This window comes from Dermacentor andersoni, chromosome 9 (assembly GCF_023375885.2).
Source record: "Dermacentor andersoni chromosome 9, qqDerAnde1_hic_scaffold, whole genome shotgun sequence".
In the NCBI taxonomy this organism is placed as follows: domain Eukaryota; kingdom Metazoa; phylum Arthropoda; class Arachnida; order Ixodida; family Ixodidae; genus Dermacentor; species Dermacentor andersoni.
Genome location: NC_092822.1, coordinates 105,115,057 through 105,141,608, shown reverse-complemented (window position 1 = coordinate 105,141,608; position 26,552 = coordinate 105,115,057). Strand labels below are relative to the sequence as shown.

The 26,552-nt window shown below is 45.6% G+C and overlaps 1 protein-coding gene, 1 long non-coding RNA gene and 1 other non-coding gene across 3 annotated transcripts; all 3 read left to right on the top strand.

Moving 5' to 3' along the window:
- Positions 1-4,149: 4,149 nt before the first annotated feature.
- On the top strand, positions 4,150-16,181 carry LOC126528460 (uncharacterized). Its single transcript, XM_050176345.3, has 3 exons — positions 4,150-4,728; positions 5,348-5,900; positions 15,774-16,181. Exons 1-3 carry the CDS (start codon positions 4,404-4,406, stop codon positions 16,060-16,062), a joined length of 1,167 nt encoding a protein of 388 aa, XP_050032302.2. The 5' UTR covers positions 4,150-4,403; the 3' UTR covers positions 16,063-16,181.
- LOC140213119 (uncharacterized) lies at positions 6,563-8,035 on the top strand. Its single transcript, XR_011890069.1, has 2 exons — positions 6,563-6,775; positions 6,853-8,035. It is a non-coding gene; the product is annotated as an uncharacterized lncRNA (long non-coding RNA).
- On the top strand, positions 9,949-10,023 carry TRNAS-AGA (transfer RNA serine (anticodon AGA)). The gene has a single exon. It is a non-coding gene; the product is annotated as a tRNA-Ser (tRNA).
- Positions 16,182-26,552: the final 10,371 nt, after the last annotated feature.

The window sequence follows — 26,552 nt, the reverse complement described above, 5'->3', positions numbered from 1 at the left end:
ACCATCACATGGTTTGCGGTGTGCCTCGACCCCCAGCTTGACTCCTTGCCCAATCTCAACGACATCGCCCACTCCCAAGTGCACACACTAACCCACCGCATGGGAGCAGGGGCGAGCTCAGACTCCGGGTTTCTCGAGTTTCGGGACACTCTGACTACTTTCAGCGAAATTACTACGCACTATTACCTGGGTAGGAGGACTTATCCTCCCCCTCACAGCAAACTGGCTAGACCTCTGGCGTCCACTTTACGCATGCTTCAGACGAAATGCTATCCAAACCTGGCTCTTTTCCACACGATCACTCCATAGGCTTTCAGCTCTACTTGCCCCGACTGTGGGGCTGTTAGCAATCTCGCATACATGCTCTGGCGATGCCCCTCGTTACAGGGACCCAATCGCATCACAGAACAAGAATGGAGCTCCGCCATCCGGAGCTCAGAATATGCACGTCAAACTTGAGCTGTCCAGAGAGCCGACGATGCGGCAGTTAGGCTCGGCCTACCAGTCCCCACGTGGGAGCGGCCCGCAGCTCTGCCCTAGGGCAAAACTTCTCAGGACCTTGTCATTAAAGTTCTTTGTCTGTCTGTCTGTGGGTGAGCATAACATCACGCCAAAGTAAAACTGAGAGATACAGGATCATATGTGCACCACAAACAGTGTAGTGCAGTACTTGCGAAAGGTGATAAACGTTATCTCTTGCTGTAGATGCAACTTTATTCGGGCAAGCCTCCGAACACAACCCTAAGCCACTGCAGAACCATAAGTATGGGCAACACGATGAAGGAAAATGCCTCTTGCTTCAAATATACGTGATTCTGTGCCCCCACAAGCATCTTTGTTCGCAGAGATGTGAGGTCGTTCAAAATAATCCTGGCATATTCACCGTTAATGAACGCGTACAGAATGATTAATTATTACAGAAACATTAATTCATCACACTTTAGTGAATCCTGCTTCCAGCGATTTATTCTGGAACACCCCAGTCAGGCTGGAGAAACCTTCCGCGAGTGCGTGCATTCGGATGTGAAGATTTGTAGCCGTTGGCATGGCTAATTAAGCTTTATGTGATCATGCGCACTCACTTGAAAAAAAAAAGAAAAAAAGAAAGAATATTGAACGAGCGCTTACAGAGCACGTGCATGGGACTCGTCAGCAAAAAAAAAAAAAAAGCTAAATTACTTTGAAAGAAGGTTGTTCAAGTAAATAAAAGACTTCGCAAAGTTCGTTGCCGATTTTATTCGTAGAGAATAAAATAATCCTTTGAGTTCAGTTGTCGAATCGGTTCTTGCCACTTCCTGCCGATCGCATTGAACGCAGATATATTTTTGGATGCGTGAGGGACATAGGCATGCACAAATTAGGAACAAGGAACAGATGGCGGGCGGAGAAATTCACCGAGCACATTCAGTTTCCAGATAGGAGTTTGGTTTGATTATTAGAGAGTTTTAGAATAGGGGCCCCAAACGTTTTGGGGCCCCAAAGAAATAGCGTCGAAGCAACTGCGCATGCGCGAGACGCAAACTGCGTTTGGGTTTTGCGTTGGGAACGCTATTTCACCGATTTAGCGGGAGCTCAAATAGCGTTCCCAAAAGCTTTGCGTCAACAAACATGGCGGCACCCATCGAAGCGACGGCTCTAACCTAGCACCAAACTGGGTTCGATTCGCGGTAATGCGTGAAGTTCGCAAGCTAGGAGAAGTGACTGCAGTTATCGCTTTCTCTCAACTAGCGTGTGTTATGAAGATTGATTCATTAGACGCCGCTGATTCCGAATTCGAGTGTGGATTTTATGGCTCGTAGGCCTAACACGGCTAAGCTTGGCTGGTGAAGGCACGTAAAGTTGGTTTTGTTGCTCCAAACTAAGCACAACTAATTGTTTGCTGCTTGAAGAATAACCTCTAAATTGTAATTAAACGCGAATACACGCAAGTCAAAATTACTATTCATATCTTAAGATGGGATATTTTATTTAATTATTTTTAATCGTTTTTCTTAGACGCCGTAGTGGCGCTGTCAGCGCAAGACGCTATCTGCAAACGCGCAAAGCCCTATTCTAAAACTCTTCACTCCTGCGTGCCCTAACGCTAACACCCGCAAAGCTCTTTGGGGCCCCAAAATATTGGGGCCCCTATTCTAAAACTCTCTATTGTTTATAGCTTATACCGATGCCAATCATGTACATTTACACTACTTTGACGAATTAATGTACGTCTTAACTTCGGAAATGACGCATTTTTGGGTCGATACAAGGCATTACACTTTTCGCGTGACAGACAGATTTTGCAAAGAGTACTCGCCAAAGAATGCTTATGCATTAAAATTGTGAGAGGCGATTAGCTTACCAGCAGATGAGTAGCATTTGGTGCACCTTACAATCTCGAGCTTCGCGCGATACATTCTTAATACCGCTGGGAATTATATACAAGCGCTCGTCTTAATTTATTACGCATGGTATGAATACGCTGCTTTAAAAAAGCACTGAGTTCAGTTTGGCGCTTCTGACTAGGAAAACTTGGTTGGAAAACCAAATCATCTCACGCGGTCGCTCATTTGCCCCGTACAGCTACAGCCTCGATGCGCCAACCACATGTGCATTTCGAAAATATCAGGAAAATATCGTTTCTTGCATCACCCTTGGCATAAAAATTTGAGCGGGCAGCTAAACCACATTCACTAACGAGCAAGCGGTACAGGTTAGGTGGTGCAAACGACGCGTCGCACCAATAATAGTAGACGAAGCACCGTGCGTGAAGAGATGCGACTGCAAGAAACATTGACACAAGTATATCGACACAGTAAAGCCACTGTTACTTAAGCGTGGCAGGTTTGTCACAAAACTCAGAGTGCGTATTTAAACTACATTTACGGATGCATAAGCGCTACAGGCCAGTTGGTGCAAACGACGCATCGCAGCAGGAGCAGACGACGGGCGGCGTGTGACGAAAGACGCGACTGCAGCGCCGGTAGTTCCAGTGACAGCCGCTGCGGCCACGTCGGCCAGTGGGCTCGCATAGGGAGCTGTGAAACTGAAGAATGTCTAAGAACGTTGTCCATCCATCCATCCTATTCCAAGGAGAAGGGGCCCTGACCACAGAGTTTCATTGTATAAAACTCTAGACTAGGACCTACTCTAGTAACGTTGGCCCTGACGTCACGTTTTTGAAGGCGGAAGTGCAGCCATGTTGGTGTGCCATCTACCTTTGAATCACGGAGGAAGGAAACTAAGGAGAGGCCCTACCCCCTCCGCGCGCTAGGAGAAAAGTGTGGCGGAAATGACGTAGTAGGTTCTCATTTTTTTGCTTCTTTTTTATTTTTTGTTGTTGTATGGCCACGCCTTTTGGGCCACAATGGCGGCGTTGTTATGGTTTTGAGCGCTCACACGTGTTGCTCTGGTAGGTTTCGGGCCGTGGCAAAGGCGCTGAGTGGGCGGGTTTGCGTTAGTCACCGTGTCTTGTTGCGCTGTGTTACCTGCACCGTGCTCTGCCAGATGTTGCGCGCGCGCTCCGCGCGCGACACTACGCGCGGCGTGGTTTCGCGAAAGATGTAAACAAGAGAGGAGGGTGGCCCAAAAGGCGGAGCATCGCCATGAGCAACGCCAAATTCCGGCTTCACTTTTGCTTCACAAAGAGTGACGTCAGGGCCTCTCCTTAGTTTCCTTCCTCCGTGCTTTGAATGTTCTTTGCGCCTCCAATCGGCTCGCCGGAGCAGATAGGCGCGAGCTTTGAACTTGCATTGCTACAAGCCACCTAGTGTGTGCTGCTGACGCGCGTCAGAAAAAAAGCCTGCGATACTTTTGTAACATTAATTTTAGTGAAGCAGACGTGCTCCTGAGCTTTTCTGTGACACGTTGAAGAAGACGACGATGACAACGATTGCTTGAGTGTCTCTGTTGCAGGTTGACACTCACACTCACAGACCCAACCACAACTTTCAAGCTCACAGTCAACACTCCAAAGTCAGCTAGTTCTGTGAACAGAATGTGCTTCGAGAAAGATGCGGGCCGAAAATTCTTAGGCAATCTCACTTTTCAGAGGCTCAGAGCAGCCGTAAGCGCTTCAGGAGCATGGTTGCTATGGCAACGTTGACGTTTGGGTTACCAGTCCCAGTGCGCCTTTGCACATGACTTCCGCCACACTTTCTCCAACACATCCGTGCTGGCCGGGGCCTCTCCTACGTATGCTTTCCTTCCTCCATGCCTTCCTCCATAGTTAAAAGAGGGCGCTTGCGCTTTTTAAATACTGGCGGTAGCCACCCTACTGGCGGTCATTGTGCAGTTTCTTGTGTGGTTTCTTTGAGATCTGCGCCTCTGCGCTGCCTGAGAACCAGTCCTTGTAGCATTGCTGGCATTTCACCTGGACTTCGTGCAGCGCTTCACCACCACTTGTTGCTTCTTTCATCGCCAAGATGAATTCAAACAAGCGCCGTTTGCTAGCATTGACAGTGCTGTTGACTGAACTAGAAGACGATGAAATGTTTTACGCCACCGCAAAACGGCACAAGAAGGATCACACACGTAGAAAAGGGCCGGACTCTCACAGCCAGCGGCTTCTTATGGACCGCCTGAACTCTGGTCCGGACGATTACAGGAATCTGCTGCACGTGAGCAGAGAACAGTTCTTACACTTGCTGTCTCGTGTGCGTGCGGGGATCGAAAAGGACAAGAGTTCTGCGCACCGTCACATATCGGCGCAGACGCGGCTTCAAGTGACATTGCGGTACCTCTCATCAGGTAAACACTGCCACGTGTGTCATTGTCCTCATTTTCCTTTGCGTTTCAAGAGGGTTGCGCGCGGTGACTTGCTCGGCTGCCGCGATGTTTGTAGTGTTTATTCAAACTGCCGCGACCACAGCCGCCGACCGTGCCTGCCACTTGTGTCACCACCGATCATTTGTTCCGATTCTTGTTCAAGTGGTGACACGACCATCGGCAATGTCACTTCAGATCAACGAACTTGCTTTTGGGCCTGACAAGCCCTTGGAGACATGCTCCCTCCCTTAAAGTGCTGTAGGAAACGCCATTAGAGCGCTTTATCGCATGGCAATACGAACATGTATGCACATTACATATATATAAAACTTGTGATTACTGCAATATTCTCATCTGAAATCTTTTCAAATTTTTTTTTCAAATGCCTGTTACTATGCGAGTAGTTCTTTGAGATTGAGTGGAGTCCTGTTGGGGCACCCTTACCACTACGACACTGCTTAATATTTTTTATGGGCTCGTACTTGAGCTCACAAGTGATGAAAGCTGTGACAACTGACAGCCTATTCACATTTACTGTGATTCCTGCTCCATGCATTGACATGTTGCCATCAGCTGACCATTTTTTGTGTGCACCTTGCAGGAGAGTTGCCCCAATCACTGAGCCAGCAGTTCAAGTTGGGATGCGCAGATGTGGGGTCCCTCATCCAAAAAACATGCACTGTCATTTACAAAGAACTGAAAGATGACTTCATGAAAGCGCCCAAGAGTGAAGAAGATTGGAAGGAAGTAATGAGGGTCTTCAATGATAAGTGCAACTTTCCAAACTGCGTGGGTGCACTTAGTGGGAGACATGTGGTAATTAAGAAGCCGTCAAAGTCCAGCGGCACGTACTTGAACTCTAAAAAGACATTTAGCCTAATTCTTCTCGCTGTTGTGGATGCAAACTGCAAGTTCAGGTACATTGATGTGGGTGCAAGAGGAGCTCAGGAAGGCAGCGAGGTGTGGGAGGCGGCGCCTCTGCACAAGGCTCTCAACAAGGCTCGTCTGCCAAAAGTTGTGAAGGTGGCAAGCTCTCCTGACATCCTTCTGCCACCCGTGTTCGTAGCAGACGACTCACTGCCGCTTGAGAGGCGCATAATGAAGCCTTTTGGAGACACCAACCTCACACAAGACAAGAGAATGTTCAATGACAGGTAATTACCATTATCACACAGCGCATACTGAACTTAGCATTGTGTGGAGTTACGAGTAAAGGAAGTCACATGCATAATCTGAAAAGAACAGAAAATAAGGTGAGCAGGTGCTGGTTCATGATTATGGGCAGTGCAAATGACGAGGACAAAGAAAGAATCCATGCAGAAGTGCTGGATACTTGAACTAAGTTTATTCACAAAAAATGCTTGGTTAAATGTGAACAGAAAATGCTGAAGGCTTGCTATGACGCACTGTGAGGACTGCAAAGATAAAAGAAAGAAAGAGGATGCCAGAGAAAAAGAAATATAAAACATGAAAACATTAGACACAGACATCAGGAAGTTTGACAGTGACACAATCGATCAAAAACATGCTGTAAGAAACACTCGCTCAAGCATAGCCCCTCTCAGTTATTTATTAGCACTTGTCCTATGTGTATATCTGAATGCTTATAGACCAGAACACGCTAGCCTCGCACCCAGGCTAATCGAACGCATACTCTCGCACCCGGATTGCCCGGTCGACCAGCGCCATTTTGTTCTGGGCTGCCAAAGCGTGTTCGCCGGCGACCAGCAGAAATGGCTAGCGCTAGCTCTAGGACTCCAAAGTGCGGAAATGTGCCCGTTCACGCGAATACAAAGTACAAGAATTCATCTGGGCATCGTTGCGTCGTGTTTGGATGCCAAAATAACGAGCGGAAAGGAGCAGGTTGCTTAGCGCTGTTTGCGAAGAGCACAATACACGTAGGGAATCGTGCCGGTGCGGTGTTTTCAGCCTGCACCGATTTCCATCCGCAACGAAGAATGACAAGCTGCGCCACCGGTGGATAGCTGCAGTGAATAGGAAGAACTACCAACCCAGTGAAAATGCACGAGTGAGTATTCGATCTGTGTATATTTTGGTGCCACGTTCAACTTTGCGCCCTACGAACGTAATATGTGTAATACGCAGGTTTGCTCCGAGCACTTTCTGGACAAGCCCACAGAGCAGAATCCCGCGCCGGTGCTTCGCCTTGGCTATAACAAGAAGGCAAGCCTTTTCGTGTTTTCATTCAGGCAGAGCTCCCGACGGTTAAGCGGAACAGTTGAGTTTGCGGTTAGCGATACTTGCAGCTGCTGCACGGCATGACCATTAAGCGTGAACGACAAGTTATAAACGATAGTATGTTGCCCTGCTGGTGAGCGTTATTGCTAATGAAAGTAAAACGAAGTCTGCTCGTCACGTAGCATGCGTCGACAAAAACGTAAACAACGACTGCTCGTCGCCGAAGGCGTTCTTGCAGCGCGCCTGTCTTTACGAGCTGGTGTTGCAGGTGTCATTCGTAACGAATTCATTTGAGCATCCTGAGCTCTAAACTGCGTGCGGGCTGTTATGCAGAGCAAAGCGCAAAATTTTTCCGTTCATAAGGCGAGGAAAATAAGGTGCTTAATTATTGTTGTATTTTGTAACAAAATTTTGCTCGTTCTCACCAGTTTCTTTTACTGTTTTCTAAGGGAGCGCTAACAATCCGATATGGCCTCGCACAAGCGAAACAGGTCTGATACCAGGTAGCTGCAGTTGGTGGGGCTAATTTTTTGGAATGCAGGTGCGGTTGTTGTCTTGTACCAAAGGCTTCCCTGATGATGCAGCTTTAAGTAGGGATGGTAATTTTATGTGCCCTGTCATGGTTTGTGCAACTGTACAAAACCTGCATCCGTCATGCTCGCCCTGTTATATGGGCTTTGACTGCACATGTAGTTGAACATTATAACTACTGTAGTTCATTTTCCAATGAGTGCAGGTTTAGCATCACATGCTGCTTGTTCGAGTACTGTAGGCTTGTGTTCTTAATGTTGTACTCTTAAGGGGTTGCACGATACAATTGGCCTGGTGCATTTTCTATTTCATTTTGAGAGGACTTTATGTCTTCGCAACAGTGATGGCAAGGGAAAGAACTACAGCCCTTCTTACTATAACATATATATTGTTTTCAATGTGCAGGTGGTGAAGGGCAGGCGTCTGCTAATCAGGCAGTCAAACGACCTCGCCAGTTGGTTGCCAAACGCGGCCAACCCAGTAGTGACCATGACAAACAAGACCAAACTGAAAGTGCAGAGGACAATGTTCTGCGTGCTTTAATAAAATGTGGCACCAACACAGTGCTGTAAAATCCTTCACAGGTTACGTGCTTACGTGGTTACTCGATGTATTCGCTTCTGCAGTCTGCACATCACTCAGTGTGGCCATTGGGGACTTGCATGAGGTCTTGAAGTTTGATTGAATCGAGACAGCGAAAATGACAGGCTAGAAAAAACGCGAAACACGCCTTCCGCCCAGCTAAAAAGCCCAAGTTTCGCTTTCGCGCCGGGTCGCATCTCCCGGTGTGGCAGCCCAGGCCTGCTACTTCGCGGCGCTTGGGATAGATGGCGCGACCGGCGCTCATCAATATGGCGGCGCGCTTTGAATTCACGGTGTTCTGGTGTATAGGCAGAGGGATCACTGGTCAAGGAGCATGCCTAGGCCTAGTGTAATAGGAGCATTTGTGAAGAGCATAGGTCAGCAAAATGAACTGAACTCGCTCGGACTAGCTTGCAAAATATATTTTTTGCTTAGGGCTCACTCAGACTCGCCAAATTTCTACTCGGTCGTATACACTCAGGCTCAAACTCGCAGCTGCATTCGCTCCACCTCAGACTCTCCAAAACAACACTTTACTCAGCTGTATCTGCCTCAGACTCGCTAAAATTGTACCAGACTTCTTTGAAAAGTATTAAAAGACTGATTATACTCAGCCAGGTCAGTCTGACCTGAGACTGCCAGGTCTGAGAGAGTTGACTCATGAGAGTGTTTGCTGACCTATGGGGAAGAGAGTTGCTGAAAAGATTCAGTGTTAACTTTCTTTTTCACATCTGCCACTTCAGACAATGTTGACAGAAAACTTGCCTTGCAGAAGTGACCTCATCTGTCGACAGAACTCGAACCCGTGCAGTTTGTGACAAGTATGCACACAAGCTTTTTTTCATGCACCAAATACACCATGCCATGTAATTTGTCACTTTCTTAAAATTCGAAAGTGGCCCTGCAGCATAAAATGTGGAATGCACACACATTATAGGTACATACATAATTGGTTGTGTTTGTGATGTCCAACCAGGATCTCTGGTGCAGACGATAGATCCACAGATGTTAGCCAAGTGGGCACTTCTATTGCGTGCGCAAGTACTGATGGCAGTCCTACTGCATTTTTGTGATGTCACCTTCCAAAGCCTGTCTCTAGTATGCAGGCTGCCTTATACCCAAGCCACAAATGTGATGTTAATGACATTAAGTGTCTAGGGCCTTAAGTTTCTCAACGCCATTATATGTTGTGTTGCTGCTATGCGCACACCATTAAAGGGCCCCTGAACCACTTCTTATCAAAGTCTAGAAGTGCATTGCAAGTTAAATTAGACTATTTTAGAAATACATTGCTGCAAAAAGTACTTCATTGCATTCAGCAGAAGTGGAGTTATTGGCAATCAAACAGCCCCTTCGCAGTACTTCTGTTCCTTCTCGAATGTCTTGCACTTTGATCGCTACGGTGGAGTAGGGCATGCCCATAACCCTCCACCTACTGAACGTCACGTGGCATGCAGTTCAAATCTGATTTTAGATGTTCGCGTAGATGCCACTATTTCCAATTTTGGTGTCTGAGCACCAAACGCAGTTTTGTCTTCAGTGAGCCGCAGCGCGCTCAACCAGTGGACTCATTGCGGCACCCCGCAGCCGCCACGCCATCTATACTATGTAGCAGACCACAGCTGCATGCAACTGCAGTATTTGCTTTGTGCATGACAGGGTTTGAGCGTGTGCTCGTGCTGATATGCTCCTGTCTGGCTGTGCTACGTGGTGCGGACTGGCTTTGTCCTGCACCAGCTTGACTGACAGTAGCCACAACCCAGTCAACCAAGCCACAACCAATTAATTACTTCTCTCCACCTTGCGGGTTTCCGCAGAACTATTACGTCAAATCCTTTCCTATGCATCGAGTTGTTGACAGATTCGACTTCACCCTGCTTTCTGCTAGCCGCCTGGTTAGCTCAGATGGTAGAGCGGCTGCCCCAGAGAGGCGGTGGTCCCGGGTTCGAGTCCCGGACCAGGACGAATTTTTGTTTAACTGTGAGGCTTTTCTTTCGAGGAACCCATATGGTTTTTCTTTGTAGCAATTGCTACGATTAGGTGGGTGTCTCATTTTCTTTTAATTAATTACTTCTCTCCACATTGTGGGTTTCCGCAGAAATATTACGTCAAACCCTTGCCTATGCTCCGAGTTGTTGACAGATTCGACTTCGCCCTGCTATCTGCTAGCTGCCTGCTTAGCTCTGATGGTAGAGCGGCTGCCCCGGAAATGCGGTGGTCCCGGGTTCGAGTCCCGGACCAGGACGAATTTTTCTTCAACTGTGAGGCTTTTCTTTCGAAACCCGTATGGGTTTTCTTTGTGCCAATTGCTACGATTAGGTGGATGTCTCATTTTCTCTTAATTAATCAGAAAGGATGTTCCACATCCACCGCCAAGGTATGTGAGTGGTGGCGCTGGCTAACACTCCCAGGGTTCTACTAGGAAACATAAATACCCAAGAAAGTGGATGCGGAAACGGTGCCGCGGTAGCTCAATTGGTAGATCATCGCACGCGTAATGCAAAGGTTGTGGGATCGTTCCCCACCTGCGTCAAGTTGTTTTTTCATCCATTTCCATTAATTTATTGTTTCTTTCTTTATTTCATTTATTATGCACAAGTAATTTCTCCTATGTTGTCTTTGGTGTCAGTGTTTGTTGGCTTCTTATGATATGACTAATAAAAATCAGGCCCCTCAGTTAACCTCCTTTCTTCTCGTTTATTACATAACGAGGGTCTCGAATCCGGCAACATTGATGCCTTCAGGAAGCCTGTGTGGGTTTATTGACCAGGGGCTTTCACCCAAAAAGATCACATTCTTGTGACGCCTGCAGCAGAAAGGATGTTCCACATCCACCGCCAAGGCCTGTGAGTGGTGGAACTGGCTAACACTCCCAGGGCTTTACTAAGAAACATAAATACCCAAGAAACTGGATGGGAAAACAGTGCTGCTGTAGCTCAGCTCAATTGGTAGAGCATCGCACACATAATGCGAAGGTTGTGGGATCGTTCCCCACCTGCGGCAAGTTGTTTTTTCATGCACTTTCATTTCCACGAATTTATCGTTTCTTTATTTCATTTAGGCACAAGTAAGGCAATATGCCGGTCTACACGTCACAAATTCATTTTGTACAGGTGCAGGCTTCTTGTAAGTTGAGTTCACCTATTGCAGGTCACATACAGGAGATTACACGCTCCATCTGTTTAAGCACAGGTGCACATTCCAAAAGGCCAGAATGCAAAAATTCTCATTTATTTGGATTTAGGTGCCTGTAAAAGAAACCTAGGCAGTTGAAATTAATGCACAGCTGAACTGCTGCACAGTTGCTGTACATTAAACCCCATAATTTGAATTGTAAATATTAAGTGGGCCTAGTATATTGGTACGTAAAGTGGACGGTAAATTGCAGATGCAATCGAAAGTAACTCCTGGCTATTGGACTGTATCGCCATCATCAGTGATGCAGAATAAAATGAACAGTAATTGAATTAAAAAAAAGGCTTGTTTAAAAGAATAGAGCACAAGGTGAGTTTGTATTGGATTGTGCATTTGCAGCTTAACAAATCACAAGTACAGTGGAAGGAAGAACCAGTGCAAGTATGACAACATATTTGATGTTGTCCAGCCATAAACAGTAGATAACCCATAGAGTTTCTCACAATATTACCTAGAGTGAAATCTGGAGCTACCATCTACTATGTGGGTTTCCCAACGGTGGTTGTGTCGCCTTGGGAATGGTGGGATATGGGTGTCCAAGGCTGTCTTGAATGCAGCTTGGCCTAAAATATGGTCATGGCTGCAAAGGTAAAGCATTCCTGAAATAAAATTTTCATAGCATGTTTCATTTCATGGTGTTACAACTTTCAGTAAAGTTTTCTCACCTCCAGTGCATAAGCAAGCGCTGGCAAACAAGAACAGACAAGAAACTGTCGCAAAACGAGTGGATTGCAAATCTTGATATCTGTTGTCCAATACAGTAGCCCGCTGGCACTTTTAACATTTTACGTAATTATACAGCCAAGCATGAGTCCTCATGATTGAATTAAGGGTATTTTTGTCTAATAATACAAAAATGCTCTTTACGTGCTGTCTTAGAGAACGAAGGATTGTCATTACCCAAACGAAGCTAGCCAGGCACACCTTCAAAGTGTTCTTGGCTCTGCGATAACGATGCCGATGCGAAGCAACCACATCCTGGCATTCCCATGCATACAACAGTGACACTGTGCCAGTTTTAAATTTAGGTAATATAGTGAGAAACTTCAAGATAACCCAACAGATTGAGGCAACTTATGTTTGATGTCGGGCAACAAGCTGGCGTTGCTAAAGAAAGTAAAAGTGGCTCATTTCGAGGAAGCATTCTACCATTGTTCTTTTTTTTTTTTTTGGCAATATGCTTAAGTGAGGGGGGGGGGTCATAAGCAATTGTAAGTTGACAAGTTGAAGGGTAGCACCTAGCTACGGAAAAATATGCAATGCATTCAAAGAAAGAAGTGTTAGCTTTCTTTGGGTCTTCCTGCTCACTTTGCGATTTGTGTGTTTCTGGTCATCTACAGCCAACCTGGGGCACTGGGTGTTGCTAGGTGCCACTGTGGCCTATGTATGTGTGTGTGTGTGTGTGTGTGTGTAAGTATATGTATAAGAGGTGTCTTATGTTATCATTAGCATAATTTAAAAATATTGATGACATGTGGCACTATTGAGCTTGAGCTAAATTACTCTGATGCAAATATTGTTTGCACAAAAAATGAAACTTAATATTTCAGTAACTCACACATTTTTGTTAACTAACTTTTGAACTAATTTCTGTATGCCACATGTTGCAATTTATGAATTTTAGCCAGTGACTTTTGAAGTCGTATGCACTTCAAATGAATCCAGAGGATGACACCAGTTTCAAATATGTGTTCCCAAAGTTTGCGACGAAATGCATTGGTGTTCCAGTGACTTTTGAGGTTCAGTACATAAAAAGGCGTTTTGTTAAAAAAGTGGAACAACATTGCTTTTTTATGGCAAGTTTGACTGTGCGTATCTCAAAACTGGTGCTAGTTTCAAAATTCGTTCCAAGAGGATGTACCTTGTGAAATCACTAGCTTCAATTCGTGCATCCAATATGTGCACTACAGCAATTATTTAAAAAGGTAATTAGTGAAATATTATGAATTAATAAATTCTGCATATTGATTTGTAGTGCAAGTAATGTATACCTCTTCGAGGATTAATACGTAGATTTGTGCTGAATGCCACAGGCAACTTAAAAAAAATTCTGTTAACATTAAAGTAAAGCACCCGGTGTATGTATGCATGTATGCATAAGAAATAAATAAAAATATCCGATGGATAGATTTAGTTTGCACATATTGCATTTCCTTTATAACTTCATGCTGCCCTTCACCTTGCAGGTCTCTGATTAATTGCTAGCATTTTTGTTTTAGATTCATGCTGCTTTCAGATCAATGAGAAAAATGTTTTTACAGCGAAGCTGTCTATGGCTACCCTCTGGAAAAAATTGTGATGGCAAACAGAATACGCGTTGTAGCAAAGCCAAGATTCTTGCGAATGCTCTGTAGCTCTCAATCTAATGTAGGTATCTGGGAAAAAGTCATTCTGAAATTGGCCACTAAGATGACTCCATCATTACACCGAGTTTCATTTGTCATTATTAGTTAGTTCACAGTGAAGTTGTAAATGTTACAGAATTCCCATCTGCTGAGGGAATGTGGTTACAGAAAACAGCTGTTTTCTGTAGCCAAACGGTGAAATCTTGTTTTATCGAAACTATCCAGAAACAAATAATATGACAATTAGCTGCTAAGACAACTCTAACATTACGCTGAGTTTCATTTACTTTTCTTAATTAAGTAGTTCACAGTGAAATTGTAAATATTGTGGAATTCCCATGTGCTGTCAATACGTGGGCTTCTACAGGAGGGAAACAGACAGCCCCATATTTGCCCGCTGGAATAAAACTCTAGTCCTTCCAAGTTTCATTCAGCTAATTGGCTAGGAAGTATGCTCAGTCACAAATGACAAACAAACATTTTATTTTATGCACTCCTTTGGACTGCTCCCCGGCCAATGCATATCGCTCCTCGCGTCGAGGCTCAGTTTAATGGCCACCAGTTTAATGGCAACTTTTCACTTTTTTTTTTTATGAGTAGAATTGTCATAGCTAGCCTTCCTGCTGCACCATGTCAACAAGTTTTGCTGTGTCATGATGTCATGGTAGCATCAACAATGCCAGGTCTGGCATACCAAGAGCAACTTTATTGTCAAAATATCCCACGTTCCCAATTTCCGTGCTTGTTAAGTGTCACATTCTTACATGTGAAAAGCATGTGGTCAAGTTTGAACCGCAAAAATATGTGTCATTATATTAACTATTCCTTTTGTGCTGTGTATGTAGCTTGTGTTGTAACTCATATATAAGATGCTTCATTATGGCAGAAAGATTGTGTCTATATTTGCGGATAACCAACTGTGACACTGAAGGGCAAGCCACATAGATGAAGCGCATGCATGAGACTGCACTCTTGAAACTCATTCCACAGTATCATTCACTTTTGCTTAAGCAGGGGAACTCAAAAGATAAATGTCTAATTTACTGCTGCACTTATCTCAAACTAACATAAAAACAGTGCTCATTTAAGCTTGAATTTTGTTACTTCACTTTGAATTTACTGTTTTGGCAATATAAATGTGATCCTTCGCAAGTAGCAGGCCAAGCTGATTCAGTATCTGCTCCAAGATACTGAAGCTCTACAAAAACAGAACGAGCTGTAGCACTGCCAAATTCTTCCAGACTGGTCGGTGCAGTAACACATGAGCTGAAGCTCCATTCCTGTAGCTTTCCCTTCATTGCCACATAAAGTTGCCTGTTACCACAGCACATCCTTTTCCCCGGTTGCTCAAATGAGGTTGCCCGTCAGCATGGCTTATTTGGCAAGTCACGCCTTTTCAAAGTCCTATACTCCATTTCATGCATAGCAGGTGACAGTGCGAAGGCTAGAGAAGCTTCTTTCACTGTTTGCATTTGCGGCCAAACAATAGTGCATCACACACGAAAGAAAGATATAGGTATGCATCATCTAATGCGATGTAACATTCAGTATCATACTTTTGTGTTGTAAAATATAAAGCACTTATCTAAATGGCAATTGTCATAGATCAGAACCTGTTTTCCACCGAATGAGCAGATGTGGGCGAGCAAGCCAGTGAGTTGGCATGGCAGTAGAAATGGCACGGCACCCTTTGAGTTCCAAATGTCTGGGAAGCTGTACAGCGGCCGCAGCACAGGACCAAAACCTAGTATGTCGCATATACTGTAAGTGCAAACATGCACAAATAGTGCATTATATATTTCTCGCAGCCGCACTGCGAAGTGTGTGAAGCGACTTCTACGACTTCACTACTTGTGTAACTAGTGCAGCATTAGAGAGCATTGTGCCTACGACCAGCAGTCACAGTGCACCACTTGTGCTCGGGACTGAAGCACAGTGTGTCACACATATTGGCAGCACAAAGGTGTACCAATAATGCGTTATTTGACATAACCATGTGTCCACAAGTTATGTTTGTAATATATGACTTAGTTATATCGTAGAAAGATAGCAGGTAAACTACAGGCGCATCGTGAAGCATGCGAAGTGACTTCCATGAATGCACTGCTGGTGTAACTAGCACAGGATCGCCTACCGAGTGTGAAATGTTGTACAATCACTTCCATCGCTTTCCAGGTTGTCCAGGGCCCGGCAAGTCGTGGACGATGCCTTTGGGACGATGGAGAACCGCTTCGGGTGCCTCCGAACCGTCATCCAAGAGAGACCCGAAAGGGCTGCTGCCATAATATATGCAACCTGCGTGCTTCACAACTTTCTAGGCAATAGCATGCCTTCTCCACCGGGTGCAAGTGCCGAGGGCAGCTTTGGTGGTTCAACATTCTTTCGCTTCCCTTTATCTTGCGGAAAGACTTCACCAGATGGGGCTGCCATAAGAGACGACTTAACAGCGTTTTTCAACAGCTGAGCGAGTTGTTTTGCCATGACAAGATAGAGGCTCCTTATTTAAATATATAAGTTATGACGAAAACCTTAAAAATGCTTTGGGAGAGTCTGACCCAAAAATAAAAGAGCGTTCAAACAGCATTGTGTTGGCTTCCGTCTTCAGGTCCCTTGTGAATTAAGGCACAAGAACGTAGGTGTACAGTATAGTGTGTGCAGTTGAGAAAGCAAAAAAAGATGGTGACGAAGTGAGCACTAATAGACAAGAACGCGTTCATCTACTAGCGTTTTCAAGCACTAATTCTTAATAACTGCGTTGAGCTCCAAGCTGACCACATGGCACATAAGCCACCTGTTTCGTGGCAGTAATGTCATGTAAAGTGTGACGTAAAGCTGTGAGATACCTTAACGAAGTACCATCACAAAATTTTTATTTTTTTAATGTATAGCAGTTGAACTAGTAATTACGAAACAAAGCCTCAATTTCTCAACGGCGCAACAAATAATTTCATCATTTTTCGATGCAGTGCAGTTCCAAATGCAATGTGAAGTGCAGCTTGACTTTGGATGTGAAGCGAACGACAGTACACATCATTGAAATGGGGGTGGTGGTCACGTGATACTACACCACTGATGCACGTACCTGCACAACGCACCATGGTGGTTCAGTGGCTACAGTATTCTGCTGCTGATAAGAAGTCATGGGTTCAATTCCTGGCTGCAGAAGTCGTATTACAATAGGGGTGTGCTTACATTTAGGCCTATGTTAAATGCCATGCCCGTATATGCTTGTCTGGCCAGCATTGCACACCGCCGGACTTGCTTGAGGTAATACGTGAATGTGAGAAATTCAAGGACTGGTTGCACAATGTACTCCGAAGCTGGTTAAACTAAAATTTTATAGTAGGCTTTGTTTTGTTTTAAACTGGGTGGGAACTTGACCCAGTTTGTGGTATGTCTTGTTTGTCTGTTCATTTGACTGCACCAAACCATTTTTCTGCCAACTTGGGTCACTGGGCAGTCCATGGTCTGATGGGTAAAGCATAGGGCTGCTGTGCTAAGGAACAAGGTTCGAAACCAATCGTTAGACCAACCTGGATCACTGGGTAATACCACTGTGTATATGCCGCTCTTAGATAAACCTCTTTGACTCCAGGACTGCGAAATTGTAGCGATGCCTTTTCTAGATGCTACTGCCTTTCACGCTTTTCACGTTTGTGAGTGGTCAAGAGACGCTCTACCCTGGGCAGAGCATCAAAAGCAGCCACTCACGAATGTGAAAAGCACCGAAAGGCATTAGCATTGGGAAAAGGCATCGTTACAAAATCGCGGCAGGGTATGTATGGGTACCACAGGGTATGTGCCAATTTTCAATGAATCTCTTTGATGTTAACTTCAATCACTGCTACTTGCATCTAGAAGCAGTAATGGGTATTCGTAGAAGGAGATGGCTTTCAGTGTTAATACTATTTGGTCAGCTTTATGCCTGATCTCCCACAACATTGTTGCAAATAAACTTAACTCGATATGATTACCATTGCACATCATTACTCTGCCCAGAATCTGCTCTGCCCCAGAAGTAATATACAAGATACTGCTCAGCAATATTTAGTGTACATTGGCCAAACTGGTGACTGCCGCAAGCAGCAGCGGGAGTTCAAGGAGGAAAAAGACTCCATCTGTCTGCATACATGCCTCATACATGACAGGTTTCAGTGGTGGCAGTACGGTGCGTTGCTACATTGCTTTGATGGGCCTAATGTTATTCGTGTGCCTGATATTGTTCATGTGCTCCCGGCAGGGAGCCTACAATTTAACTCCAAAGATAGACTGCTCTATCCTTCAACTTCCTTGAAAGCTCTGCCACTTTCCGCATATAGTGCTACACATTTGCAAACAAGAAGGTCGTGACCATTTTGCTTGCAAATGTGTAGCAGTCAAATGTGAAAAGTGGTGGGGTTTTCACTGGCTGTACTTCCTTAGGTGTCACGACTGTGCATTGAATCTGGCAAAAGGTTAAAATGAAGAGATCACACTGGCTTTAACTGGTGGGGGAGAGCAATATTGTGCCAATACTATGGCCTTTGAAATTAATCACAGTTGTCATGCCAATACCCCAGCGTGGGGTGACAATAGGTGAAGAATGGTGGGCGTGGTTCTGCAAGAGTGTAGCGGCACTAGGGTTACCAATCGTCCCGAATTCTATGGAACAGTCTTGACATTTGAGCAAAAGTCCCGAATCCCGACTCAACCCAGTTGGGATAGCCAAATGTCTTGATTGTTGCTTCTTTGTGTTTAATAGAATAATTACAAACAAGATTTACTCTTTATAATGCGTGACTGCTCGGGTGCACAGTCCTCTCTTTTGTATCCTGTTGCATTGTTGTTGCACTGTCATACATGTAAAGGTGGTCTTGTTTTTGTTGCTGTTGTATTTCCTTTGTATAGGGCCTAACCATTCACAGTATACGTCTATCTGTATAGGTAGCCGTGTTAGGCAGACAAATACTGCACATGTCTTGATGTAAACTGTGACACATGATAGGAATAAGGAAGATGGGAAGTGATTCAACCTCTAGTTGACGTCGATGAAAGCCAGTGTCTTTCTGAGCGATTTCGGGGTGAGAATGGGGCCGGGTCACTGGCACACGGCACCATATCATGTCACTCCTCATGGGAGGGGAATAGGAGGAACATCGGAATGCTTAAATTTTTGAAGCCAAGGTCTTCTTTGGGTATTTCACATTGGTTTGGGGTTAGTAGTATCTGGGTAAGTAGAGTAGCCACTTTTGTCTTCTCAAATTAATTATATTAAGCCTTCTAAAGCACATATAACAATTAAAATGGCATGAAAATAAAGTTTGGAACAAAATAGATGCACCAAGTTGGCATAGAGCAATGTATGAAGCAGTAGTAAAGGCGCAATTGTGGCGAAAAGGCCGAAATGAAACCAGATGCACTTGTTCAAACTGCAAGCGCCTGAAACAGAAACTGGTAGTAAGGCGTTACTCAATGAACAATGTAGGCCAATTCTGGAAATAGTGCAGTTTAAAGAGAAAGTAAAGATAAAAAAAGAACTGAAAAAGCCTCTCCTCTCTTCCAAATGACAAACAGAAAAATTGATCCCATGCACTGTGAGAATCTATGTTATCCAAAGAACTTTGCAGGTATCTGGCTATCCAGCAATGTTTGGGGTTCTGCAAAGTGATACGAGGTGAATCAACGTGCTCCTGTAAGTTGAGCAGTGCTTGTGGGTCGTGAGCATACGTGTATGTCGCGACATCGGCATGACAACCACATTGTAGACGATCGTATGACGACAGTGGCATGATTCCTACACTGGCCATCAATGCGAGCCTACATGGCGAGTGTTGGGCTCTACGTAGGTAGTGGAGGAGTGTAAACGAGAGAAACAGAGATTGTGAGGTCATCAGCGACTATGTGTTATACAATGAAATGTATCTTTGGCTATGTCATGTGGTGTATGTTAAAACAACGATGGCTTTTGCCCTCCAGAGAATAAATGTTAAAACATTTTTAACTTGGGCAATCATGAAGTTGGCGGAACATCACACTGCTTCTATGCAGCATAAAGTGCTACGAGGAAAGTGTTGGTCTCGGAGATAGCGCAATCCAACACGGCGCCTCAAAGCGCAAGCTGTCACGAGGAAAGAAGACAACAAAGTGGCATGGGGTGCCCATGCCGTGTGTTTTAAAGAGCTGGCTAGCTCTGGAACGAGGGAAACACACATGCCATTGTGGGCTAATGGTTAGAGCACCTGGCTGCTGTGCTCAACGCAGAGCATTGATTCCCACATTGGGCACACATTGGCGCTAACCCCAAAGAAGTGAAGCTGATGATGTCTCCTGGTGACACAGGGAGCTTTACAGAGTTGCCGAACTAGACAGCGGCGATTCAAGCGACGATTTCAGCGACAGTGGTGGTGTAGTCTCTGATGTCACAAACAAAGAGTGGCCAGTAGAAAGTCCTGAGTCGGGAACACAACCAATCTTTAAAATTCATTTTCAGGAAAACTAAATGACTTGCAGCCATATAGTGTGGCACAAGTAATCAGAGTGCAAAGGAGAACGTATATTCAAAATTTTATTGAGATCAGTGGACATTGTAAAATATCGCCATAGTTTCCCCTTTAAGAGGGACAATGATGATTTGATATTTCAGTGCACCCGAATCAAGTTGTGTGTTCTGTCGGAGCATTATGTAGTAATGGCATATTGTGCTCAGCCATGGCGAAGGCTTCACACATTTCTGAAACTGCATCTTTTCCAGCAGAAGAGTTCCTTGAAAAAATCACCAGTGGGAGCTCTGGCACTAGTGTTCTCGTGCCAGAACACTAGTGCACTAGTGTTCGAAGCGAGATCGGGATGCCTTAGAACACGCATCTATAAAGCGAGATATAAGAAGGAAGAAGAAGCATGTGCTTGCTGCGGTGAAGCTAGGAAAACAATGGAGCATGTTTTATTAGAATGTGAAGACGTCTGCCCAGCGGTCGATTTAGGCACCACTGGCCTCCTTGAAGCCCTTGGGTTCAGCAAGAGCAGTGGAAAAGTAAACATGTCCCCAATAGAGATTAGTAAGAGGTGATTGAAAGACTGGTGGAATAAAAGTAGGGAAACGTAAAAAAACAGAGATGTACAAAAGCAAAGTTCGCAATAGGAGATCAGAAAATTGGGTTGTTGCAGTTCATAGGTTTTTTTTTTTTTTAACCTAGGTAGGACATTAGGCAGTATAATGGCAAGAGCTTGATGGCGCAACCCACAGCGCCGTTCCAAAGGGGACGCTATTACATCCATCCATCCAACCTATGGAAGCCACAAGCATGGCGGTTCAGCCAGCTTGAGAATAGGTTTGTTCGATTCAGAAAAAGGTGCACGGCACGACCAACGAAAAGGTGCAGGGGGTGCCGGGCTGCACCCACTCGCTGCAAGGTTCAAGGGTGCAGTGCACCGCGGCGGCACCTTACCTTGCACCCCTTTCAATCGAGCACAGGGGTGCAGGGTGCACTGCTGCACCTCGGGGAATCGAGGGTCTAGGTACAGTGCACCGTGAATAGGTGCAGAGAAACTTGGCTGAATCAAATAGACCTATAATGATGGCTGGTACTAGATGAATTGGCCTAAACTTCATCTTCCTGGCTTCAAACGGCTTTGCAACTTTGAAAATTGAGCATTTTCGGCAAAATACTGAATCATAAATGAAACTGTAGCGATCGACCTTCTGTCAGTTCGTTGTCCCCGCCGTTGGGGTCATTGCATCTTGCTCCGGAAATCCAATTTGCCTCGTTGTGGGGGTCATTGCCCCCTGCTCTTTCTTGGAGTCGAAGCGGCTGCTCGACTGGGGCGCCACCACTGCCACTCGGCAAACCTGCTTTTACTTTTGAAACCGAGAGAGCCTGGAAGTCGAATAGATGGCGTCTAAAGCCTGATGTTTATGACGCGTTCTTCGCTCTCGCAATTGTTTTCAAGCAGCCAAATATGGCTGTCAATCCGTGCTTTTGAATAAAGCCAGTCGACTCTCCGTTCTCAAGCTGTCACAACGTGTATGCCTTGCCTCCGCTAAACCGGACATTTACGGACATTGACCCACGACATCTAGTTTGTTTTTTTTTTTTTTCCGGACCCTAGCCACGTTGCTCCTACTCCTGCTCACAGAGACGATATGCCACGTTCACGTCTCCTGTCATTGCCGCAGAGCTTAATTCAGCTTCCCAGCTTTTGGCCCAAGAAACCCCCAGGTTGGGTTATGCAAGTAGAGGCCTGTTTTCAACTCCGGCGCATCACGCATCACTTAACAGACGTACAGCAATGTAGCTGCACGTCATCGCCGCGCTACCCTCCGACATCGCCGATGCCGTCTAGATCCAAACAATTCTAGATCATGACAATTTTCTAGCGGCCACGGCCTTCGGCCACAGCATACGACGACCTGAAAGGCACGATCCTGCAGCGCCTCGAGCCATTGCAACAGAGTAGGCCCCAACAGCTCCTCTCCGAGGAACTCGGCAACCAACGACCGTCACAACTGCACTGGTTGCGTCAGTTACTGGGTGAGCACTCCGCAAACGAGAAACCAGCATATTCCTCATCCGCCATTCACACGTACGCTTCCGGCATTCTAGGGGGAAGCCATTGTAGCGACCGCCCGTCACTTCGTTGTCTCGCCATGGGGGTCATTGCCCCCTGCTCCGGAAATCTAGTTCGCCTCACCGTGGGGGTCATTGCACCCTGCTCTTCCTTGGTACCGAAGCGGCTGCCCGACTAGGGCGCCACCATTGCCATTCGTCAAACCTGCTTTTACCCTTGAATAAAGTCAGTGGACTCTTCGTTCTCAACCTGTCAAGACGTGTATTCCTTGCCTCCTCGAAACCGAGCTCCCAACAAAACAATTTGCAATAATCATGCATCTACACAGGGACGATATGCCTTTCTGTGTCTAGAACTAAACAATGAGTGCTTGGCAAGACAGATAAGGTGTAATAAAGTCACAAGAATGAATTTGCAGCTACAAGCACTAAGATTGGACAAATCTATCTTCTACTAACAATCATTTTCATGGTAGCTGGACGAGCCCAAAGTCAGAGTTCCCTATAGTAATTTTTGTAGGAATCTTCTGGTGCAAGATGGCTCAATGGTATTGACATTCTGCTGTTGGCCACAGGATCACCGGTTTTATTTCAAGCTGAGGTGGCTACATCCCATGCATTGGATGTGGAATGCAGAAAGCAGCTACGTAGTGTGCTTTGGATGTTCATTAAAGAACGCCATGTGGTCAAAATCCAAAGAGCTGCACTGCAGCGTCCCCCAAAGCCCATTGAAACTTCAGGATGTTAAACTCATCAATGAATTATCCCTTAGTCCTACCGAGTATGAGATATACTTTCACATTTTGCAGCTTCTAATCTGTTAACGCCTCAAAAGAAATATTAATACGATTAGCATTCTTTGGGAACTTCACTCTTTCCGCATGTCTGTATCCAGCCTCTTTCATGCCAACCTGAGCCACTGGTTATGGGCCACTGTATATGCACTCAAATAGACAACTTGCACCATTGGGTATGTGACCCTAGGTTGGTACCTGGATAGACAATCGGAACAAGAGGCAAGAAGTCAGCAACAGGAAATGGAAGGAGTTAGCTACAGATATGTGAAAAAAGTTGGTATCAAAAGCAGCTGAGTGTGGAGAAAGAAGTCAAGTGAACAGAATGGGACCAGAGCATGCGTTGAATGAGCAACGTTCGGTTGCACAGAAGTGTAGATGATGTTGATAACAGAAAATTTAAGAATTCAGAGGCTACAGAGAAGCGAAAAACTTGGCGACACATCGTCACTACATTCCTTTAAAGCTAATCGCATGAAGGCGAACATTCATTGCGAGATGGTTTCTGAGAGAATTTCTTCTATCGTAGACAATTTCCCTTCTTTTTTCCTATTTAGAGGATTTTTTGCTTTCATGTGACCTGCGATACTGCACACTTGTTCAGTGTACATGTGAATGTTGCTTCGCACCATTCTTGCTTACAGACCACTCTGGATTCATAGTGATTCTTTAACATGGAAGTGTTTAGCCAGGCCCCGCTGAAAATCTGTTTGGCATACGTATGTCACGCAATCATCATGAAAATTTCACAAGATAGTGATACTTTTCCTATCTAATGATTAGGATAGCAGGCATAGAAAGGTCAGAACAGACAGACAAAAATCTTTATTTACAAGGTCCTGAGAAACTTCGCCGTAGGGCAGAGATGCAGGCCGCTCAAACGTGGGGTTAGGCCAAGCCTAACCGCTGCATCGTGGGCTCTCTGGACAGCCCAAGTTTGCCGTGAAAGTTCCGAGCTCTAGATGGCAGAGCTCCATTCTTCGTCCGTGATGTGATTGGGTCCCTGTAAGTAGGGACATCACCAGAGCATGTGTTCGAGGTTGCTAACAGCCCCACAGTCGGTGCAAGTAGAGCTAAAAGCCTTTGGAGTGATCGTATCGAAAAGGGCCAGGTTGGGATAGGATTGTCTGAAGCATGTGTAAAGTGGACGCCAGAGGTCTAGCCAGTTTGCTATGAGGGGGAGGATAAGTCCTCCTATCCAGGTGATAGTGCTTAGTTATTTCGTTGAAAGCAGTGAGAGTGTCCTGAAACTCTAGAACCTCGGAGTCTGAGATTGCCCCTGCTCCCATGCGGTGGGTTAGTGTGTGCACTTGGGAGTGGGCGATGTCGTTAAGATTGGGCAAGGAGTCAAGCTGGGGGTCGAGGCACACCGCAAACCATGTGATGGCGTGCAGAGAGGTTATCTTCTTGAGAATCTTGTGAGCCTCCTTGGTGATAGAACCTGAAACGAAAGCCCAGATTGCTGAGCTCGAATCAGTGAAGATTTGTGATCTGCTGTTATCTAGGAGTGCTATAGCAAGTGCGACCTGTTCCACTCTGGATGGTCTTGAGCACTTCAGGAAAGCTGCATTCGCTATCTGTCTGTTATGGTGAACGAGGGCAGTGGCGAAGTTAGACGACTGTCCATATTGGGCTGCGTTGACAAAACATGCCGAGTAGGGATCGTCTTTGGTACTCATGAGGAGGGCATTTCTTGTGTGGAGGTTGAACATTACGGGGAAACGGTGCGACTCGTATGTTGTACCTTTGATCTTCCGAGATTTGATATTTCCATTCTTCCATGAGGATAGGGTTGATACCAAGAACCACCGGGATCTTCTTTCCAACCGTGATACAGAATAGATGGGCCCGTTAGGCCAACTCCTTGCCCTCGATTATCTCATACAATGTGTTGTGCACTCCTAGTTGCATAAGGAGATCCGTGCTCGCCTGTAACAGAATGCTTAGTACTTTTTTTATGCTTTTTCTGATGAGCGTGTTGAATCGTTTCTTCTCGGAGTTATACCAGTTGTGCATGGCTGCCACATAAACTATATGACTCATGAGGAAGGCATGGAACAACCTGAGGAGGTTGTCTTCCTTTAAGCCTCCACGCCTATTCGAGACTCTGTTGATAAGTCTGATCATGTTCTCAGTCTTGGCTGTGAGCTTGTTGAGCGTCGTATTGTTACTGCCATTGGATTGGATGAACATGCCAAGCACCCGAATGGTGTCTACTCTGGGGATGGTACAGCCGCTTTTAGTGTGGAGTTTGATATATATTTCAGACAACGGCTTCCAGACTCTAGGTTTGGGACCTCTAATGACTGGCCTGTAGAGGAGAAGCTCAGAATTGCTCGGGGAGCATCCAAGCCCCATATTTTCCAGGTACATCTCTGTTTGATCTACAGCCTATTGTAAGCCTAATTCAACATCTCCTTCGCTTCCTCTGGTGCACCAGATTGTGATGTCATCAGCGTAGAGCGTATGATTGATCCCTTCTACGTTGGAGAGCCTTTGCGATAGTTTCTTCATGGCAATGTTAAAAAGCTGTTGTGAGACTACCACTCCTTGTGGCATGCCTCTGGGGCCCAAACTGAGATTGTCGGACTTGATGGTTGCCGATTTTGAGCATGGCCTTGCGATCCCTGAGGAACGAGCTAATGTATCTGTGGAAGGCGTCGCCCAAATTGAGCTGTGAGATGGAGTTCAGTGTGTGAGCATGGAAGTCATTGTCAAAGACCTTCTTCAGGTCTAAGCCTAAGATGCCTCTTATGTTGACAATGATTTGACAGTTATGCTTCATACCCTGCGTTGACAGGGCCGGACGAAAGCCAATCATGTTGTACGAAAACAATCCTGTTTCTCTATGTGCTTGTAGATGCAATTGTGTATGACATGTTCCGCCACCTTCTCCACTTAGGACGTGAGTGAAATGGGTCTGAGGTTTGCGAGACTCGGGGGTTTTCCAGGCTTTGGAACAAGGATGACCGAGGCAATCTTCCAGGACTCCAACACAACCCCTCATTCTCATATTCCATTGATCTCCTCTGTCAACCATTCTACAGAGCCGTCATCCAGGTTTCTGAGGGCCCGTCTGGGGATGCCATCAGGACCAGGAGCCGACCTGCCATTTAGATTCTGGAGGGCTTCCCTTACTTCGCATGACTTGAAGGGGTTATCTAGCTCGGGACAAGATGAGTCTTTGTAGGTCGCACAGTCTTTGTTACTCGAGTTGCCCAATGGCAAATATTTGCAAGCAAGTCTTTCGAGTACGGTCTTTGCTGTCTCTGATTTTAATGCCTTGTGTAGAACCTTCATTATCAGTTGTCTTTGGTTTGACTTGGTACTGGTGTCATCGAGCAGATGCTCGAGTAGGTTCCATTTAGCTCCTACTTTCGTCTGGCCATCCACAGAATTGCAGACCTCATCCCACTGTTGTCTGCTCAGGGTTTGGCAGTGATCTTCTATAGTTTTATTGAGCACCGTGACCTTTTTCCGGAGCCTTCGACTGAGTTTCTGCCCTTTCCATCTGTTTACTAGTGACGGTTTAGCTTCTAGATGAGCGAGGTGGCTATCCATCCTGTCTACCTCCAGTTCAGTCTGGATTTTCTTTGTCGCCGCACTGATATCCTCTT

Excerpts from the sequence above, each read along its gene's own strand:
- LOC126528460 (XM_050176345.3), top strand. The coding sequence starts at position 4,404 with ATGAATTCAAACAAGCGCCGTTTGCTAGCATTGACAGTGCTGTTGACT. Across the intron at positions 4,729-5,347 it reads ATTGCGGTACCTCTCATCAG|GAGAGTTGCCCCAATCACTG; the intron begins GTAAACACTGCC and ends TGCACCTTGCAG. Across the intron at positions 5,901-15,773 it reads AAGAGAATGTTCAATGACAG|GTTGTCCAGGGCCCGGCAAG; the intron begins GTAATTACCATT and ends ATCGCTTTCCAG.